This window comes from Coturnix japonica, chromosome 11 (assembly GCF_054131305.1).
Source record: "Coturnix japonica strain WE chromosome 11, WE-NBRP24, whole genome shotgun sequence".
Taxonomy (NCBI): domain Eukaryota; kingdom Metazoa; phylum Chordata; class Aves; order Galliformes; family Phasianidae; genus Coturnix; species Coturnix japonica.
In genome coordinates, this window is record NC_140673.1 from 4,259,859 (window position 1) to 4,282,265 (window position 22,407).

A 22,407-nucleotide genomic window follows, 5' to 3' on the forward strand; every position below is an offset into this window, starting at 1 on the left:
GGAAAAAAGTAATAGTGAAAAAATCATCTATGCTCAGAAGAAAAAAAAAAATACATCCTACAGTTCCATAGTAATTATTAAAAACATGATCATCTTAAAAATTTATCATGCAACAACCACCACAGATGCAAGTAAACGTATGATTGGAAACGAAGGGGTCGTCGTTGGCAGTGCTGAAATATATTCCTGAAATTTGTTTAACAAGGCTCAGTAGCTATGTTCAATCATGCTTACCTTGAGGGTCTACTTCTTTAGCTAGCTTCAGAGCATCTGAATTGGCCAGATCAGTGTTAGCTGGAGTCACAGCCAATATCAAACAGTTTTCTCGAGAGATGAACTGCATTATCATGTCTCTTATCTGTTGCTCGATATCTGGAGGCTGATCCCCTACTGGCACTTTAGTGATTCCCGGCAAGTCAATAAGAGTTAGGCTTAGTACTGTACAGAGAACACAGAATCACAACACTGGTTAGCACGCCAGACACATCTAAAGAGATCTATACATGAATGGATGTAGACAGATTTTAGTCACATCAAATCTTGTACAATATTAATATACTTATAAAATCAGTTACCAGTGGTTCAAATAAAACACATGATAGTCTGAAAAGTATACTTGTTACCATAGTTGTTCCCTATTGGTCCCTCATTTGGATTTAAGAGTACTATACTTAATATTTTAAACATTACAACCGGTATAAGCAAATGATACTTATATGGAATACCACTGAAGGCTCTTAGGCAAATGGATATGGCTTTCTGAGCTTTTTCCATCAAAAAGTTAATAGGCCATTCATATTTCATACTTCAATCCACAGACCACCCAGAAGCATCAGCTTGTTCATCTAATACAGTAACAGAATTTAGACAAATGAGAAAATTAGGATTCCTAGAAAGGAAATACCTGGAAATACATTTGGTGTCTGTCCAATACAGATAACAGTTGCTGCACTAAAAGACTGATCCATAAAACAAATTAAGAGCATTAGGTAGAAAATGTTCATACTCTCCTGTTGCCAGCATGTTCAGGAAGCATGCAGTGAGGTAGAGCACTTAGTTCAGTTGCTCTCCTGTTTGCTATGCCACATCTGCATAGCAGCAACAGGGCTCAGGGGCACACATTTAGAGCCAAGGCTTCTCATGGCATATCAAAGGGAGGATCAGCATCTCTTTAATTACCTCTCCTCTTATTTTAATTCTCATGTCCTTTGATTCACAATCAAGGCATTGGATGAAGTGGTTAGATAAATGCCTCAGCCAGACTCACCACTTTTCCCCAACATCCAGGCTGAATTCAATGCAAAACATTTCCTCTAGACTGCCTTCATTAAATAGAGCAGATGGCAACCAGGAAACCTAACTTTGATCTATATTGGGGGTCTATAACACAATGCAGATTTAAACATCTGTATTGCCTAAGTATGTTCTCAGTGACAGGGAATAAGAAAAATCCAATAGGGCAATGAGACATAATGACTTTCTAGATCACCAATCTGAGAAATCCATGTGAGTAGAAAGAAAGGGTTTTGCCACTTCATCTGCTACATCCTATGTGTCTTTAACAAAGATTTACTGGTGAGCTCGTATATGTGCTGGGAGAGGAACTGGCTTCTCCCTGATGTAGAGAGGGAATATTTAAAAATCATGAGAACATTAAATGGGATAAAGCCCATGTTCTGCTCAACTCTAGAAGCAACAGCTCTCTGCAGTAAAGTGGTTTCATAATGCAGCAGATGCTGAATATCCTTACACAGGTATATCCACTTCTTGTGGAAATCTTTGCATCCCAGAAGACTACTAATCAAGCAATGAGAAGGCATGAAAAAGAGAGAACTAAACAGACAGAGCTATGTAATATATTACATCACAGGAATATACAGTTGAATCATCTCACTTACCATGTGGAGAATATATTCTTAAATTAATAGGAATTGAAGAAATCCCTTTGTTCACTCCTGTTATTCTGTCTGTTTCTACTTCAATTTCCTGACGAACTTCATCAAAATCTGTAAACTTTCTTCCTTTGCAGTGTAGAAATTCAGCATACTCTGTGGAGAATATCAATAGTATCTCTGTATTTCACAAGTTCATAACAGGCTTCACTATTTTCAAGCCCCTAGTACTCTTAAATGAAGAGTACCCAAAAAAGCACATCATTGTGTACATCAAGAAAACATTATATATGAGCACATGCAGTTAACATGGTGGCACAGGTGAAAGAGTTTGTTTAAAAAGTCAGGTCGAGTGAAAACGATTTACTGCTTTTATCATTAGCATTTCATCTTTTGAAACAACCCGAAAGATTCAGATAAATACCGCACACGTTTACAGAATAAAGAACAGGTCTGAACTCAGATTCTGACTTTTCACCCCATTACTTTTGCTCATGACACATCACTAAACTGAAAAAAAGTAATTCAAGTTCTGTATCATGAAAGATAGGCCTTTGTTTTCAGAAATTAACAGCCCACGTTTTGGATGATCTTAGCAAGGGAGTTTTCTACATTTTTACAAGTTGTTCATGAAAATAAGAGCACTTAAAACACTTCAGTGTTTTCAAATACAACTCCTCACTTCCTAAAGACTTTCCATAGTCTAAATCCAAACCATGCTTAAAAAGTCTGTAGAAGCTTTTACAGGTGTAACTGTGATTTCACTGAAGTGGCAGAACACCAATTTTTCTGAGTCTCCACTCATCACGCAGCTTGTCCTCTTAGCTTACAAGGGTATCAACCAGGAATCGTTTTGCTATCAGACACCGACTCCAACATGTCACTAGGTCCTTATTTTGATACTTGTATCCAAGCACTGCTTCTACTTTTTGTATTCCTCAGAATTTCCGGCCCTCATGGTGTACAGCCAATAACACATCTCAGGATTTTAAAAGTGGAGTTTCATCCTTTAAAAGAGGGCAAACATAGAAGTTCTGGAAAGCTGTGACATGAACGATAATGACGACAGATATGAGCTCACATCCTGTTCGTACAGGGTCTAAGCAGTAGGATAGAGAAAGGTTGGACAAAAGACTGCAAGCACAAGTCAAATTCAAAAGTCAAAGTCAAAGTGTTCTGCAGTCAAAGCTTGATCTCACAGTTCAATTTTGGTGTTTCTTCTGCAGGAAGCGTTTCTGATAGAAATGTCTTGAGTGCCAGGAAATTGCTCGAGCTGCTGCTGTTTGAGTACCAAGAAAGCAAATCAGAGAATGAAAATTGATAGATGGCCTTATCTGTCAGCATTCAGTCTGTTCCTCAGGTTTCCCTTATGTCATTTTACTACTGCTGCTGACCGTGTTGTTACAAAAATGAAATAGTCAAAACTAGATGTAATTTTTGCCTGAGTGCTTCTAGGATAAAACAAACTGCAACCCTCAGTTTTCAACCTTCACGCAGAGGGGAACACATTAACACTTAAACTTCTTGTGGGAACAGACACAGGGTTGGACAGAAGGCATGATCTTGCCTAACAGTGTTCAATGATGTGTTTTCCATATTAAACTGGAATAACTGTTACAAACAACAAACAGCTACTGCTGTTTCCAGACCACCCACTCACTCACTGTCACACACCAGATAAAGAAAGCCAAGTTAGGTATGCTATGAGACAAGATAAGAAATAGGCCTTAGAAATACATTAAAGGCTTATGGAAAATGCCCCTGATGTCCATCAGTCTGAACCCATGACCCCTCACAGTCCGACACAGCTCTAAAACATTACCCTAACGGAACCACCTCCTGGAGGTCAGGAATTTACCACTGAGACGAGACTGAAATTCAATTCCTCCACATCTGATTTCAGCAAGAATTATTCCCACTTATCTCAGAGGAGATAACACTCCAGCTTGGAGTTTAAAAAAGATGACACATTAAATCAGAGCTCTATAGCAAACATTTGAAGCACATCTTGCAGAGGGGGAATACCTTCTGTGGCCACATTTTCTATCAACCAAATCCTTTAGGGAGAAAACCTCACCCAATCATTGACATTTTCGCAAGCTTCAGCTAATATTCCACCAGCCTCAGGGCACTTTTCAAAAGAGCCAGACTTCACGAGTTAACAGCCAGCACCTTTTCTTTGGTGATGGATCAGCTTTTTCTGAACAAAGTAAATGCAGTTGATCTACTTAGACTTCAAAAATCATTCAGTATTTTTTAATAGGAGAGAGAGGCAGTATCAAAAACCCTTGTTGTCTCATCCAGTCTGTAACTCCTTTTAATTCTCTATTGCTCTAGCTTTGCTGGCACGATGAAAATAAGATTCAGGTCTTCCAGTGCTAACCTTCAAACAGCCAGCCTACAAGAAGTACAGTTGTTTGCTGAAGCAGTGTCCCTGTTAATGCACAGAATGACAAGAATATCATAACAAAAAAGCTTAAAAACACTGAAAAGAGCACAGATCTGACCAGCATAAAATACTAGGTCATAGACTTAGGAACCAATTAATTGCTTTAATTCTAATCATAGAATCATGGTATTATCAGTCCTTTTTGAAGAGTTTACTCCCCTTCTGATTGTAGGTTCCCTTCAGGTACTGAAAGGCTGCAATGAGGTCACCCCGCAGCATTCTTTTCTCCAGGCTGAACAAGCCCAGCTCCGTCAGCCTGTCTTCATAGGGGAGGTGCTCCAGCCCCCTGATCATCTTCGTGGACCCTTTCCAACAGCTCCACATCTTTCTTGTACTGAGGGCTCCACACCTGGACACAGTACTCCAGATGGGGCCTCTCAAGAGCAGAGTAAAGAGGGAGAATCACCTCTGTCCCTGCTGGCCACCCCTCTCCTGATGGAGCCCAGGATCCCATTTGCCTTCCTAGCTGCCACATTCATACATAGGGGGAGGAAAAGCAATGTATACTTTTCACTGAACTAGTCTGGTGCATCCTTGACAGTTTTTGCTTCTGGGAAACAAAGAGTGATCTCTGTTCTTTCAGCCTTGTTCTAGAGCTCATGCTTTCTATGCAACTCACCTTTTTAAGGCTGTATTTCTGTTAATGTACCTTGTACAACATTTACTTCTGTGTGTTACAAGAGCATGACATCAGTGGTTTGTGCTCTGTAAATGATGAAATATGAATGCTGCTGTCAGTCAGCTCACACACACACACACCAGTAAGTGAGACAGGGGTGCCTGCAGCCTTGCACTAATGGCGCTATCCTTAGAGCTCATTAGCCATGCTTGGATGGTGGCTCTTTTGCTGCCCCATTCCTGCTGATGAAGCCTGTGACATCATTGGCGGTAAGTGAATTAAGCAGCCTACATTCTTTCAACAATTTTTTTCATTTTCTCTTACGGATGTTTTTGCCACCAGATGGCAATAAAAGATGGAGATGCCTAAGGAGTAAAGCCTCGAAACACATGATACTTGCATTAAAGCTCAGCAACTTCAAAAGAAAAAAGCATCTGCAAGATTTGAGGGAAAAAAAAAATCATAATGTTTTTGAACCTTACCGTGATTTACTTTCCACTTCATGTTCTAATTGGCAGAGCTGAAACAAATGTGGGTATTGTATATGTGGAACGTTCATCTAAAAACAGCCAGCTCAGTAACGCTTCTCCAAATCTGTTAGCCTGACATTTCTTTAGCAGAGAAATCAAAGGACTGACCATGAAAGAAATTCTGAACTCATAAAGAAATAGTTATCAACATGAGGAAAACAACCCTTCTATGCCACAGAATTTTAACAGTTAAACAGCCAATTTATATTTGTTACAGTGCTTCACTGGCTATCTAAGACCTACAGCAAGAGCGTCACCCAAATCCAGAGAACATCCTTTTGCTGCTGTGACAGTTTAAAAAGTACCCAGTCTCAAGGAACCTAGATAATGAATTCTGAAGGAATCTAGACAATTATTTCACTACATCACAAGCAGGAGAAAATATATCAAAAAGAACAGATTGCCAAAGGGTCATAGGGATGCCGCAATACAATTATGTTTACAAAATAGGTTTTAATGCATAAATGAAGGCACGTCAAGTGAATGGGAGAAAATCTCAAGCCTTCCTTTAAGGAATGCTGACAACAGAGAGCAAATCACTGTAAGTTAGCATGCTTACCAGTAACATTTTCAGACAGAAGAGTAAGAGTTGAAATGAAAGTAAGGTACCTGATGCAGACTTCAGTTATGCTTCTCCAAGACAAGTGAACAGTAACCCTAGCCCTTAAAGCTCCTGTCCCAGCTCACCCCGTGTGCTAACACTTATATCCTAAAGATACACACAGAAATACTTCCAGGAGCATAACTATAGGATTCTGTAGTTGCATCCCTCCTCCTGAAAAGGAATCTCGAGTAAGGGAGGATGAGAGCAGCACTCCATTCACTTCAGCAGCACTGGTAACTGCTGAAACATCACAACTGTTTAGCATTTAGAACAAATGCTTTCTGGTTGGAACAAATGAGTTTCCTGCATCTTATGAAGCACCAGAGAAACGCTTGAAGAACGTGCAAGTCTTTTGTTCAGTTTGGATATCAGACTCACAAAGCCAACTGCTCTCACACCCAACTTCTCACCCAGAAGGGAGATGGAGTCACTCCCACAAACAGCACCCAAATGCCTCAGCTCATTTATTACAATTATCCTGCTTGTCCTGCAAAAACCCAAAGGTCACCAGCACAGCAGCTGCCAGCTAAAAGCACCACACCTGTGACTTCTAAAAACCTCACTGAAGTGGGTCCTCTCCAGTGGGACTGCTTTCTCCTATATTCTCTACTCTGAGTTCCTTCAAAGCCTAGCAACAAAGCACCCAAGAGCAAGAGTCCTGGACCTGGCACCAGACATTCTCAATGCTGCATAACTGCCCAGGGTCAAGTGCAGTGACCGCACAACATCAAGCTGCATCTGGATCGTTCCAAAAGCTCCATGTAAGATGGGAGCTCTCTCAGTTGTGAATTCTGTGTGGCAAACAAAGCTGCATCACCAGTATTTGTTTATTACAGAACAATGACTTCATGCTATTTGGCTCAATGTCAGCAAAACCTCACATACGCCATCTTTCTTCAACAACAGAGAAACAAGAGAATTTAAGACACGAGATGAAAACTAAGCATGCAATACTGTGCTCCTACCTTCAGGACTGCTGATGAACAGCTCTAGGACAAGCACTGGGTACCTAACTGTGACTACCACAAGCGAGCCACCTTGGAGATTTACAGGATGGAGATCTTGTTCTTCTCCTGTAGCTGCTACAGTGTTTTACTGAATGCAGGCCACATTTACTATTTCATTTGAAGAAGAAACTCAAGGGGACCCAAGAAGAGCCCCAAGTAGTACAGTCGAGAACAAAAGAGAGTTGTTTGCAGGACTATACAATCACTTTTAACATCCATACTATGACTAATTCCATGCTACTGCATACTTCTCTCATTATCAGACTCAAAAGAAAATAGGCACAACCACTGATGACTGTCATGTCAGCTGTAATAACTAAAGCCTCTGTCTTTGTCTCCAAGATTTCAGCAGAGTACAGTGCTTGCATGGATATGGCAATGCAGATGGCACAAAGCCACATCTAACAACAAAAAACATGTTACTATGATTAGAGAAAGTCAACAGATCCCTGCAAAACAGCTTTGCACTAATTACACAGAAATTTCTAAAAAGACGTAGACAAAACTCCTAAAATACTGTCTCATATGAGATACATTTCTTAGTACTGGATTGTCTCACATTACCACTTGCATATTCTCATTGTTAAGGCACAAAGATATCAGCTCATTACCAGACATATCAGATCCTTTCAGATGTTGGAGATCCCAGGTAATGCCTCCCAGACAAACCCTGCTGCATCCTTCCATGACACCTCCCAGCCTAACAGTGAGCAACCAAAGTTTCCTCTTACTCAAGTGTGCACAAATGCCTCAGCTGCCAACCTTCAACCCTTAGCGCCACAACTGAAAGCCAAAGAAAGTCTGAACCTCTTCCATCAGCCCAATTCATCTTTCAAGAAGATCCTCAGTTGAAAACATTTCTAAAATACCCGACAGTCAATTCTGCATGCTTATATGTTACAGCATATAGTATATGGAAAGTGCTCTGTTCCCCCTCCCCAGAATATTAAAAATAGCTATTCTTAATCTTGTAAAAGAGTTGAAAAAGGCTCTAGGATTAGAAACCAGTTGAACTTGCTATAGTAGCAGGAACCCAATAATATCCTCTAACTACTTTCTGAAACAGCTTAGATAATAATTATGAACTTGATAAAAATCAATCCAGCATCTGCTTCCTGTGAAAGAACACTGTGCTTCTCTAAGCAGCTTTCTTTTTTTTCCTCATTTAAAATTAGTTCTGAAAGATAAAGGTATTTGGAGCCACCTTAATCTTTTTAAATTCACCACCAACACCACCAAAATCAAATAATGAAATGGTTTAAAGAAAGTTACGAAATAATCAAAGCCTACATGTCCAAAGGTGCAGACATCTGATCCCAAGCAAGAAATACACAGCATTTCCCAAAGGAAAACATCTAGGAAACAATGCACCAGGCAGGAGCTTATTGCTTCCGAATTTTTGTTGTTGTTAAGCTATAATGGAAAAAACTACTTCACAGCAAAACAGGCATCCAGACAAAGCTGTAGATGCCTACCTAAGGCTGGAAACATTACAAGAATATATTAATAGGGAAAACATCAAGAAAAGAATCATTTCATTGACCTTAACCAAAGAGAAAATGACTTTACAAAAGAAAGCAATACAGATCAGGCAAGGTAAGTTTAGGATGGATGTCAAGGAAGAAGTCTTTAACCGCCTTAGAGTATAAGAGTTTGCTTCCTACTTCCCCCACAGTTCAGTTGTTTTGTCAGGAATGCCAGCTCCATTCTCTTCTTTCCCCTGCTCCTACATGGTGCAGGGAAAAGTATATCAAGATTTTCCACATTTGGTTTGATTTCCACATTTCACATCCTAAAGACAGACAGGCAGATTTGACCAGTGTTCATAGTCCTAACCTAAATTAACTTGATCTTTTAAAAAGTATAAAACACTATGTGTTACATACTTCCAATCCCTGAGGTATAAGTTGTGCATACAGAAACACTAGATTCTACAATCTTTCCTTACTCTTTCATAGTATAAAACTACAGAAAATTTCAGAGATGTATTGAAAACATGAACATGTTTTACAAGCAGAAAAATGTAGAGTGCAGGCAGAATGAAGCCCACCTTCTTGCTGAATGATAAAAGGACATTCTAGAGAAAAAATGTACCCAAAAATTAATTACAACTCACACACAGAGACAGACTTAAGTTCTACAGGCAGTTTGAACTTCATTGCTTCCCCAGCTTCATGGTGTTTCACAATTTAAAGAGAATTTCTTCTTAAACGCTATTTATTTTGGATGCAATTTCTTTTCACTCACTTAAGAAGATGTCAACAGAAAATCAATGATTTTATACCTTATGTTGGTTTAGAATGACAAAAAGAGTGAAAAACAGGGAACAGGTTTTAAACATGTCAGAGAACGGAGCTACTTGACAGCAGATGACACGTCACTTGGAAGAGTACCAAGGGGTAAATTCTGATGAAAGGTCACAATATCTCACATAGGTCAGTGGTACACACGTGCAGTGTTTTCATTTTTGACCAGACAAATACACAGGAGTCTCATTCTCACAAAGTCCACCTTCTGCTCTACTTAGTACAGTGAGCCCAACCTAAAAAGACAAGTCACGAAAACAAGCTGTGTGAAACCAAATCCATGTGCACTGGAGCAAGAGCTGAAGAGAGAAGTACCTTAATTTTGATGTGTTAACTAATACAACTGCCAAGCTCATTAAGAAATGCAAAATCAAAATTAATTTCTGAGACAATTTGCATGTAATAATTCTTTTCTCCTCTGCCACGAGTTTGATCTTGGATCAAATTGACTATGCTCTCTAGGATTTAGATTGCATTATTTTACCAGACAGGACAATGAGGGTCCATTCAGAGGGACCTTGACAGGCTTGAAAGGTGGGCTCAGGTGAACCTAATGAGGTTCAACACGGCAAAGTGCAAGGTTTTGCACTTGGGCCGGAAGAACCCCAGGCACCTGTACAGACTGGGAGGAGTTGTCCTTGAGAGCAGCTCGGCAGAGTAGGACCTGGGGGTCCTGGTGGATGAGAAACTTAACATAAGCCAGCAGTGTGCTCGCTCTTGCAGCTCAGAAAGCAAATGGAATCTTGGGCACCATCAGGAGAGGGGTGGCCAGCAGGGATAGGGAGGTGATTATCCCTCTCTACTCTGCTCTTGTGAGGTCCCATCTGGAGTACTGTGTCCAGGTGTGGAGCCCTCAGTACAAGAAAGACATGGAGCTGTTGGAAAGGGTCCAGAGGAGGACCATGAGGATGGTCAGGGGGCTGGAGCACCTGCCCTATTGTTCAGCCTGGAGAAAAGAAGGCTGCGTGGTGACCTCATTGAAGCCTTTCAGTACCTGAAGGGTACCAATAATCAGAAGGGGTATAAACTCTTTGAAAAGGCTGATAATAGTAAGACAAGGGGAAATGTGTGTGCCCCGGTGGCGCAGTGGTTAAAGACGCCACCTTGCAACACTGGGGCCCGGAGTTCGAATCCCCCCTGTGGCGCAAGTGGTAGAAGTGCCGCTCTGCTACACAGAGGCTCGAATTCCAAGGGCTGGACTCGATGATCTCTAAGGTCCCTTCCAACCCGCACGAAATTATGAAACTATGAAAATGGTTTTAAGTTAAAAGAGGGAAGAGTTAGTTTGGATGTTACGGGGAAGTTCTTTACTAGGAGAATGGTGAGGTCCTGGGACAGGCTGCCCAGGAACGTTATGGATGCCCCATGGTGTTCAAGGCCAGGTTGGATGGGGCCCTGGGCAACCTGATCTAGTAAACATGGAAGTCTGGTGGCCCTGCCAGGCAGGGGGGTTGGAGCTTCATGATCCTTGAGGTCCCTTCCAACCCAGGTCATTCTGTGATTCTGTGAATGAGCTTAGATGGTCTTGAGCATGCAGTTTTGAAGCAGCTGGCCCTTGTTCTAGGCAGCGCAGTTGCACCTTTCTTTGCTTGGATTTTTAATTTCTTCCAGTTGAAGTACACAACAGCATTTTGTCCAGGTAACGTACCCAGAAGAAAGAGAGGTTACCTGTTTTGGCAGTGACAAGTTGCAACACCAATGGCCGTCTCGTTACAATCCCAGAACCTCGTGGAAGAAAATCCCTAGGAACAATAATAAAGAAGAAGTTACAACCCAGAAAGGACTGTTTGGTTACATAAGACACTGAACTAATTTGGAACCTTAAAGCTGCCATGAAAGTGGAAGTTTGGTGGGGACAGATACACCTCAAAATGTACTATGAATTTGGGCTGTCAATTTTGATTCGAGCTAGCAATAGATCAATAGACAAATATGTAGTAAACATTAATTACCACTTCTATTTCCTCATAATCATCATGTATAACACCCTATACTCCACTTGAAGATACATAGAGAATACAGTCATATGAATACACGCTCTTTAAAGCAAAGATAATGCAAAAAGCACCACAAATATTGATTTTTACCTGCTGTGATGCTTTGCAACATTTGAGACAGCAGAAGGATCAAAGAAGCAGCTTAAAGAGATATCAAAGGTTTCAAAAGGTCTATTACAACTTCTTTTCCTACTGAAAGATGCCTGTCTCACAGCAAAGTGCCAGCTGCTGACAAATTCTCGTGGTGAAAATGTGAACATTTTAAGAAAAACATATTCCTTTCTTCTATGTACTGAAATTACAGTAACCTAGGGTGTAGAAAATGCCTACCAAGATGATAATTTCAGGCTTTAATTCTCTTTTTTTTCTCCTCCATTTCAGCAGCTAAAATGAATAACAAGCTGACCAGCCAGAGCAAATTGGTGCAGTCTGAAACACCATACAAGGCCCTAAAGCCCTTCTTGCAATAGTCAAAGGTTAAAAATACTTATCAGTTTTTAGACTAAGCACATCCAGAGATAAAGAACACTGTATTCACACAATTCCTAGTTGTACAATGCTGACTGTCCCTCAGCAGCAAAATTACAGAGAAGCATAAGCCAACAACCTTCAGAACATTCTCTTTCCATGTTCACAGTAGGCTGCGTTTGATAACCCTCTCTAACAATAACAACAGGCTGCAGTTGGTAACCCTTCCTACTGTGGAAAAGTTCATGGTCTGTTCAAGCAAGCAGGAGCAGAGAGCTGATGAGTGGCTGAGGTCCTGCTTGGTGAGGAACACATAAATGCATAGCACTCCTACTAGGAAAAAATAAATTAATTAATAAATAAAATAGGCAATTCTTCAGACACAAGAAGAAATGCAAGTTAAACCATATCTTCACTTTTTATAAGGAAAAGCAACATAGTACTACCTTACAACTCCAGCAGTAGAAGAATCACATCAAGTACTGTAGTATTGCTCCTGCAGAAATCCTGCTTTGAAACCTACAGGACAGGATGCAGGTGCTTCCCCATCCCCACAATTTCGAAAGCATTCTCCATAGGGTTTGTTAGCAGCATAGGAAAAAAAACAACCACTGATGTATTAAGAATGGCCCCAAACCCTCACTTTCTCCCAGAACATCTACAAAATACAATGTTTCTTAAAGGCAAAAGTCAATAGTTGTCCTGGGCAGTTCTCCAGCACACATTCATTGTTCTACACAGCTCCAGCCGGGCACACCAGGAGTGCAGGTCTGTTGTGCACAGGAAGGCAGCACTTCATGGTGAACAACATATGACCACATGCCCATCACCTCCTGTGTCTGCAACATGCATACGCTGTACTGTAGGAGCATAAATTGCTTTCATTTGCTTGCATTTGTCACATCTTAGCCTTAAAGCTCAGTGCTACACCACAACAAAACAGAAAAAGCGTGGCCCAGTGGAAAACTACAGAGAGACCCATTAATATTTGTTAGCATCTTTCCTCAGGCTCACTTTTTCAAACCCACAAACCAAACCTGGTTGATGTATAACTAAAGAACTCTTAACACTCAAAGTGTCCATCTGAAGATGTGCACTGGATGTTGCTGTATTTATTGTTCCCCTGTGGCTCTGGAAGCACAGCTCCTCTGCCCTTCAAACAGCACTACAAACAGTACAGGGAAACATTGCAAGAAGTTCTAGAAGCTGCAGGGCAGTACCTCTGTTGTGCTTTGGCATTCTGAACCACAAACTGTTATTCACTAATTGAGCAGCATACATCACTTTCACAACACACTGCTATTTGGCTACGTGTTCTTCCTCATTAACTCAAAGCACAGAGACCAATTCTTCTTATCAGCGACCACTTGATCCCTCACCTCCTCTCATTAGTTACAGAATAGTGAATGTGCTTCTGTTTGGGCCTGTCTGTCAATCAAGGAAATCTCCCACAGCATCACTCAAATGATGCAAAATCTCAGCCTAACTAAACGGGGCTTACATAAAGACGTACAGAATAACTAAGCCTCCTTATTGAAGATGAATGATACCTACCTGCCAGGCAAGCTAAATGCATTAAGAAGCTGTGGATACGTAATGACGTTTGCTGTAACAGCTCTTACAGATTTATACCAGTTCTTCCAGGGATTTTTTGTAAACCAGAGCTGCTGCCAACTCTACCACCGCACTCCAGCACTTAGTTTGGGATCTCTTAAGTACATTTGTAGTAGCCATTCTCTCACGGTAAGGCTTCCTTCAGCTGAGAGATCAGTTACATTGCTGCACTGAGATGCACTCCAATACCCAAGAGCAGTAACCACGCACTGCAGCCTACACAGCTGGGCAGGCCCTCAGGAGTCAGAGACCAGGATCCCAGCCCCTGTGGTGAAGTTTTCCATTAAACATGACTGGACAGAAAGTACTGACCATCACATTTCCACAACATCACATTCTGACAGCAACGAGAGCACCCTACATTGCAGTTCCGCACAGAAAAGGACAAGCTTGTTCACTGTAGCAAATAAAAAGCATGTGCTTTCTACTATTTAAAAATATAATCTGCTACATAATAGAAAGTTGTAAAGCCTGGGTAATGTTCATAGGACTGAAAATTTGCCATACTCAGCTATGAAAAGCTGCCAGGCAAACACACACGAGCGCTGAGCTGAGCGGTGCTCTGTTTGCAGTGATTATGCCGGGGCTGTGGGCTTGCTGTACTAACAGATCAGGAAGCTGCCAATGTGCAGCCTCGTAGGCAAGGCACTGTATGCACCGTGCGTCTGTCCTCACTGGCAGGCATCCAAAACTCTGCTGCATCATCCTAATTCCATTTGTGAAAATGCCCCTTTTCCTCTCTCTTTTAAGATGCAACAAAAGCTTCCACTACTTCCTGCCCAGTGGTGCTCTCCATCAATTCCAATGGGGGGGATTGACCTCTCAGCACAACTGTATTCTCCCTAATCAGATGTGTTTGCTTTTAGGAAAGGGCTAATTTACATGTGCTGTAAGTGCATGAAAGGCCATCCATTCTCAGGATGAATACTAATGCAGCAAGGTTTGCTACTTCCATACAGGAAATGAACAGCAAAGGTTCTTTCCTTGCCTCAAATTGTTGTCAGCGCATTAAACACAAGGTGAGCTGTTAGGCTGCTTTTCTTCTTTTGAACTTATAGCTGCCAAACACTATTAACTGTGTTGGTGACTTGTTTCTTTTTCTTCAAAAGAAACATTTGAGGAAGATTTTCCTCTGCCATACGATCAGACAAACAGAAATGTGCTGGCTGGGAGGATGGGGCAGTAGGCAGCGTGTTCCCAGCTGCATGAAGCTCCATGCTTTATTAAGGCACGCATTTAGCACACAACTCACCTCTAGATCATCCTGCCACAACAAAACTTTTAGATACCGCAAATCTCAGACAAAAAAAGCTTCAGCCCTTCACAGAATCACAGAATGACCCGGGTTGGAAGGGACCACAAGGATCATGTAGTTCCAACCCCCCTGCATAGCAGGGCCACCAAACATACACCTTTACTAGATCAGGTGGCCCAGGACCCCGTCCAGCCTGGCCTTGAACACCTCCAAGGACGGGGCATCCACAACCTCCCTGGGCCATCTGTTCCAGGGCCTAACCACTCTCCTAGTAAAGAACTTCCCCCTAACATCCAACCTAAATCTTCCCTCCTTCAACTTGGATCCATTTCCCCGTGTCCTGCTATTGTCAACTCTTTCCTCCCAAATCACACTGTGCTGAGCTCAGATCCATCCACACTGAGCCATTAAGCAGAGGTACAGGACGCAATCTTCAGCTATCACGAAGACCATGAGCAAAAAAACCAGATGCACTGTGACAATGCATTTCTTTCTTTTGCAATGAACACGTGAATTGGTGAAGCCACCTTTCTTTGTACTAGACAAGCCAGCAAAGATCCTTTTGCAAAGCTGAAAGGTGCCTAGACTCGGTTGTTTCTGCTCCTTTCAAAAACGCATGGAGGGAGAACAGAAAGGGCACTGCAGCATAAAGCCTGAATTTATAGACAGAAAGACAACAGGAGGAGGTGGTGGGAGGGAGCAACCTCCCAGAAATGATGGATGCTGGGGACCTTCTGTCCATGTGAACCAAGGTGGGCACATCAGGGCACAGCATTGCCTCTGATGGTTGATGCTATAACTGCTTTCAGCAGACCCCACCTCAGCTGGAAGAGGCTGCAGGTACCTCCTAGTTGTTCTTGCGCTTGCCACAGAGCCCTGCCTGCTCTCTGTAGGTGAATCTACACACTGGTCATTCTAGTGCATCCTACATAGACAAGCACTACTGAATACATGTTTATTTGTAGGTATCTACGTAGGAAACAAGGCACTGAGTGCTTAAGAGGGATCCAGCTTTGATTTTATCAGCTGTGAAGGCAGAAATCTAGCTGCTGCATTACAGCAAGTAGTAGAACTCCTATGTCTGTGAAGGGTGGAATCTTGCACAGGAGTTAGGATGCAGAAATAGTCTGCTAGGTATTGATTTAAGCACAACTTCGTCACACAAATTACAAAAGCTGACATTATCACTAGATGCTTCAGTTGAAAACTTCTCTTATCTCCAGCTACAGTCTCCTCTGCATCCCAGAGGCTATCACCGACAACAGCACTTGGCAGTACATCAAAGCCCAGCAAGCAGTTAAATGGGATTTGCTCCTCTCAAGTTCAATAACGCTGCCTTGTTCACCTTACTGCAACTTGCTGAAGAAAAAAGATGCAAGGTCACAGTAAAATAATGCTCACTTCCTGCTCTCAGCATATTTACACTGCAGACACACGGCATTAAAGAGCCTCCCAGTAAATCTCTGCACATGGGGACAGCAAGCACGGGGAGTTCACAGCTTCCAGTTACCAGAAGGCCTTGCTTTGTCATGCACTGCTTAAAAAAACAGAAAAAGCAGAGATGGATTTTGCCCCTCAGTGCTTGCAACCCAGAAAAAATATCAGTTTGTTCCATGATTAACAGACGGATCCCAAGGCACAATGTGATCTCTCTGAGGGACTAAACTGAGCACTGCCAAGGGGCCTTTATGGAAAGCAGAACCCTGCTGCATCTCAGCTACTGCAAGCAGAACCCAATGTCCTGCCTTAGTGTCATGTGGGATCTAAAGCAGCCATTCCACAAAGCAGAGAAATGTGTCACAGCAAGCTTTAGGCCACAGCTGCAGTTATTCCATACAGACATTAAGATTATACACTCACATTTTCCTTTAAAAATAGATGGAAGATAAAAATAACTTTAAATCAAAATCATAAACCTACCTACAGAGTAAAGACCTGAGGCGCATGCATGAGGATAGAGGTTACATTTAAAGATGCGTGAGGTCATGCCATAAAGCAGAGGCAGAGAAAAGCACAGCATCCTCTCAACTGCTTCTCTGCTGTAACCTGTAGCAATTCACTCCCTGTGTTTACAGGTGCATGTCCAAACAGTTACACAGTTAACATGCATTCAACTATCTGTTTACGTATTAAGACCATACGTATCTGCTAGAGACACTTTCCAGCTGAGGTAAGAATTACTCACTGATTAACATCTCTGTAAAGCCCTTGATAAGCTGAACTTCCATGCCAGGACGTGAGCCAGGGCTCCCAGTGCTCTGCCTCGTTACTGAGCACAGCTCTTCTTAACAACAGGCTAAACCTGTTAAGCACAAATTTTAAGTGCCAGAACTAAGAGACGTGGGTCATACTCATACTTAAAAGAAAATGCTTACCTTACATTTGAGAAAGCTAATGAGCATCTTTGTTTACACTCCCGTTTTACTTGGCACATAGTGATTCTCAGGACCTGGGGTAAAACTGAACTTCCCATTCACATCAGATTCTTCTTTAAGGACAAAACTGGGCCATCTACATCACTTCTAAATAGCCACGTTTGTTTAACAACCTTTACATCTATAAAACTATTTGGGGAAGGAACCAAAAGGAGCCTCTGTCTCATTTGCTACTGTTTCCATTTAATGGAATCCCCAGAAACAATCCTTGCTTTCAGCACACCAGAGTGTTTTGATAGCAACACTGATACCCTCAATACAGCCGTACAATGGCTTAATTAGTCAGGAAAAGGAGGGGTTGGTTCTCATTTCCAGAAGGTCCCTAAGATTAATAAAAGAACACAGAGCACCACAGAGATTCCTGCATCTCCTGCCACTTGGCTTTTCCATGCCTGTTTCATGTAAGAGGTGAATTTCCTGTAAAGAGAAGTGCCTCTGTCAGTGACGGCAAACTGAAAGAATAAGATCTCTGCAGCAATGTGAGCCATCTCCCCAGGATGCCCACAGCCTGCTGGGAGAAACGCTCTACTCCAGAGGCTGGATTGAAGCCCCCTTCTCTTCCCTTAATGCCTAACAGGTCACATCCACCATCACCTGGAACAGGGATGAGCCGAGCACACAAAGAAAGGCAATGCAAAAGGCAGAGAGCAGCACATCTTTCATAACAAATAACTGCACACCACGTAGGGGCCCTAAGATTATCCAACACAGCTCAGATCAAAAAGCTGCAAAGCTGTATGACAAAAGCAGACCTCGGGCTCTTAAAATGAAAGCAGTTCTAGGGCTGTGACTGCCAGGGTTACAATCGGGACTTCACATCTCTTATAAAATCATTATTCGGCCGTGTCCATTTGATATTACATTAAGCAGGGAAGGAAGTAAAGAGCTTTCAGCTTGGAAATCCAATTATTAATTTCTCACTATTTGGAAGAATTAAATGAGGCCCTGACAAGATAGGCACAGGTGAAGATAACAAGCGATCTTGGAAGTCCATCTTGACATATGAAATAACAGGGAAACTCTCTACCCAGATCCAAATCGCAAGGATCACCTCCTGCCCCTAATTTCCTTATAGAGAACCTCGTTGTTACCAAAAGCAAGTCATCCTCATCCAAGAAGCACAAACACCACATCGGGTCACAATCCTGCACCCTGCTCCCACCAAGGGGCTGGAGCTTGGATTCCCTTTGTGCTTCCCAGGCTCTCTCCCAGCAGCTTTGCTTTAAGCACTGCCCCAGCACTGTATGGGCACATTTGTTCTTGCTGCAAAGAGGAGCAGGCAGTGTGAACATTTGTTCTTCCCGTACTCTTCAGACAATTCCATTTCCTCCAATGAGCACCACGGGCTCATTAGGAACATATGAAGGTTTAACATGTAAACGCTGCTGTCCTCAGCTGTTCCCCAGAGCCTCTTGTGTTCATCTCAACGTAACATCCAAGGACTTCAAACAGTTTAACTATCAAAAAAAGGTAGACCTCATTGCACAGAGAAGAGAAATAAATGATGAGGAAACCCTCCAAATACACGAAGGATGTGAACCCATATAACAAAGCTAACTGCTGCATTGGGAGCCTTGATGCTGCCCTGCTGCAGCCCTGTCCCACACCAACCCCGAGGGAACACGTAGCTCTGGCTGTCACACAATTCCTGCAGAAGCAAACACACACACAGCTCTGCTGCACGCGAGCACTGAGGTCAGTCAGACCTGTGAGATATTAACTGGACGCTGGGGAATGTAAAGAGTTAAGCTGCATAAGGAAGATCTAACTTTACCACCTGCAAGTGGTTTCTCTGCCTGCATGGGAAAATAAAGTCATCTTCACAAGATCACAAGCAAAGGACACTAAAGCCAACATGTCAGCCCAATGGCTATGGGCTGCTGAGATACAACAAACTCATTTTCCAGAGCTTTGTCATCATGTAAAGACAGGAGTTTTCTATTACTAAGAAGAGCTTTTTACCTGCTGCTCTGCCGACCAGAAACACTCTTCAGCCTCACAGATATTTGCCCATCTGGTTCTGAGGGTTCACAGTCACAGCCTAACAAGTAACCACACATCTGCTGAACACACGTGCTCACCCAGTACGGAGAAAAGGCAAGAGTAAAACATACTCACTTCAACCTTGTGGAAATAGGTCTGAAATAAGGCTTTTTGATATTGACTACTGCAAAAGACTTCAAGATGCAGGTACGGAGGTGCAACAGACCGGGTGATTCTGTGTCTAGAGTTACTCACAGAACAGCTCAGCCTGCAGCTCAGGCACAGCAGAGCCCTCTGGCAGGGCGGCAGTGAGAAGCACCTCCCAGTACAGAGCAGCAGCTCATCCTTCCAACAGCACGGCGGGATGCAGGGGCAGCCACCAGCCCGCACCATCACCACGGCTATCACCACAGCCATCACCACAGCCACAGCCACCGCCACAGCGACCTCCCCCACTACACACACACACACACAGGGGAGGGCCGGGGTGCGGAGGGGGCGGCCGCCGTCTTACCTGGAGACGCAGTTCTCCAGCACGGAGCTTTTCCCGGCGCTCTGCCCTCCCACCACCGCGATCTGCGGCAGGTCGAGCAGGCAGTTCTGGCCCAGCGCCGCGAAGGCGTCCTGCAGCCGGTTGACGAGCGGGATGAGCCCCTCCATCCCGCCGCCTCCTCCTCCGCCCGCCGCCTCCGCTGACAGGTAACGGCCGCAGCACTGCGCACGCGCCTCGCTGCCGGCTGGTGGGCGGGGCCTCGGCTGACAGGGCACGGCCCCCGGCTGGTGGCGGGAGTCTGAGGCCCACGGAGCGTACAGAGAACGCTCATAGGGGTTATAAGGTGTAACGGTACCTCATAGGGGCTATAAGGTGTAACGGTACCTCATAGGGGTTATAAGGTGTAACGGTACCTCATAGGGGCTATAAGGTGTAACGGTACCTCATGGGGGCTATAAGGTGTAACGGTACCTCATAGGGGTTATAAGGTGTAACGGTACCTCATAGGGGTTATAAGGTGTAACGGTACCTCATAGGGGCTATAAGGGGTAACGGTACCTCATGGGGTTATAAGGTGTAACGGTACCTCATAGGGGCTATAAGGTGTAACAGTACCTCATAGGGGTTATAAGGGGTAATGGTACCTCATAGGGGTTATAAGGTGTAACGGTACCTCATAGGGGCTATAAGGTGTAACGGTACCTCATAGGGGCTATAAGGTGTAACGGTACCTCATAGGGGCTATAAGGGGTAACGGTACCTCATGGGGTTATAAGGTGTAACGGTACCTCATAGGGGCTATAAGGGGTAATGGTACCTCATAGCGCAGCTGAGAGCCTTGAGTTTGGGAGCAGGCTGCCTTGGCATCACAGGGCAAGAGGTGTGTTGGGTCAGTGTAAGCTGCACGGAGAGGCCAAGCTGGAGGTGCAGCACATAATGGTGAGATTTAGCTGTGATTACTCTCAGCCATCACAACGCAGACAGCCCAGACAGGCTGTGGAGGCCTGCAGTGATGGAAGTCATCCTCTGTGCTGAGCCAGACGCGGGGCTTGCTCAGCATGAATAGCAAAACAACAGGGAGCTGCGGGCATCCAAGTGGCTGACAGGCACTGACGGTCTGCAATGTGAGCAGAACAGCTTGGCCAGAGCTGACAACAAGCATAAGAAGTGAATCCCCACAGCAGGACTGCATCTAACCCGGGGCACAAACAGCTACCAACAGAGACACAGGAGGAGCTGAGCCCCAGCACAAGGCCCCGACCCATCCTTGCACTACAGCTGGGGCTGAGGACACACCACCAGCACGGCCATGGCTCCAGCCCATCATGAAGCCCCTCTCCATGCAAAGGGTAAAGAGCTGAACTTGTCCTCATGGCAAGGGAAGATGCTGCCTGGCATCCAAGCAGGAAGAACTGTGTTTAGTTCAGACTAAGGAGTTATTATTACTCTGTCTCTGCCCTTCTGGGAAAAGCCTTGCGGTCCTTTCTATCTAGATGGAGCCTGGGGTTATTGGCATAATTGTGCCAATTAACAGCATGAATTTTTTTCACGCTCCCAACTGAGCAGCCTGTGCCAGGAAGAATCAGAGGAGCTTTTTGGCCTCCTTCCAGCCAATGGGTTTCTACCAAGGCTGGGAGTCAGGAACAACAGCATCACATTTTGGCAAAACCCTCCCAGCACAAGTGTAGGCACATTTCCCATCACTTATGAAATCATTACAGTCAGGAAAGGAGCAGCCTGGCACCAGGACCCCCTCAGTGCCAGAGAGAAATGAGCACTGGATATGGCAGGATCTAGGGGGCAACGCTGTGCTACCCTGAAACTGATAACCCCAGTACCTGTCTTTTACAGTAGCTTTACAATTATCTTTGTTTCCTTCCCCTTATTAAAAATAAGCGAGAAAACATCAACTCATAGAAAAAGATTAAATTATTGCCTCAAGTCTAGGCAGTTTCCACTGTTTCTGGCTAAGCTGACCATGCTCACCCTGGGACCCCATCACTTAGAAACATCTGCCCTCTCAAAACATGCCACAAGCGGTGAGAATACAACCTTCCCACTTCACCAAAAGCACAAACATGATGGATGCACATGGTGTGCCAAGGATGCACATGTTCTAACAGCTCTGAGATGCCAGAGAGAAGGCACCTCCAGGTCCCTGTTTTCCCAAGGAGCACAAGGCTTCAGTGCCCCACGCTTGTTGTCACTTCCTTTTGTCATATGTTGGGCTCAGGAAGGAGATGAGACTTTCACAGCCCCAGCTCTCCCAGTACAGTGGGAAGAGGGGTGGCACTTCTGGATGTCACCAGCTCCAGCACTACCTGCTCAGGTCCCCAGGCTCATGGAACCAGCAGGAGCCTCCAGTGCATTTCAGATAAAGACTATGGATAGCAAGAATGTCCTGCCCTGACTCACAGCAAAATAAATGGGGAGAAGAGCCTGGTTTCAGGGCACAGCTGTCACTGCTCCTTACCTGCTAACAGCTCTTTCAAACCAGGCAGCGTGACGTTAAAACGGGACGTTCAGTTCAGGTCCCCAGGCTGCTTTATAAATGCACGCCAACACAATTCCCTTCATGGAGTACGTGTTATATAGGAGCTGCCACAGAGGAGACGCAGATGCCTGCAATGAGCAGCCAGGCACGCTCTCCCCGCCAGCAGAGCACAGCCAAGGTTGTGTCCTCCCCTGGGCCACATTCAGAAGAGGCACGCTCCTTCACGCATGATTTTCCCATCTCTCCAGGGACCTTCCTCAC

At 43.9% G+C, this 22,407-nt stretch overlaps 1 protein-coding gene across 16 annotated transcripts in view; it reads right to left on the reverse strand.

Moving 5' to 3' along the window:
• Positions 1 to 19,872, reverse strand: part of DNM3 (dynamin 3) — a 157,608-nt gene extending 137,736 nt beyond the window's left edge. For all 16 annotated transcript variants that reach the window (XR_014932546.1, XR_014932542.1, XR_014932545.1 and 13 more), the window contains exons 1-4: positions 19,674 to 19,872; positions 11,076 to 11,149; positions 1,899 to 2,048; positions 235 to 438 (exon numbers count right to left, since the gene is read on the reverse strand). Coding sequence is in view for 9 of the 16 variants with exons in the window: in XM_085510919.1 (XP_085367045.1) it covers positions 235 to 438; positions 1,899 to 2,048; positions 11,076 to 11,149; positions 19,674 to 19,819 (574 nt within the window). In the remaining 7 variants the exon portion in view is untranslated. The remainder of the gene's footprint in view (positions 1 to 234; positions 439 to 1,898; positions 2,049 to 11,075; positions 11,150 to 19,673) is intronic.
• Positions 19,873 to 22,407: the final 2,535 nt, after the last annotated feature.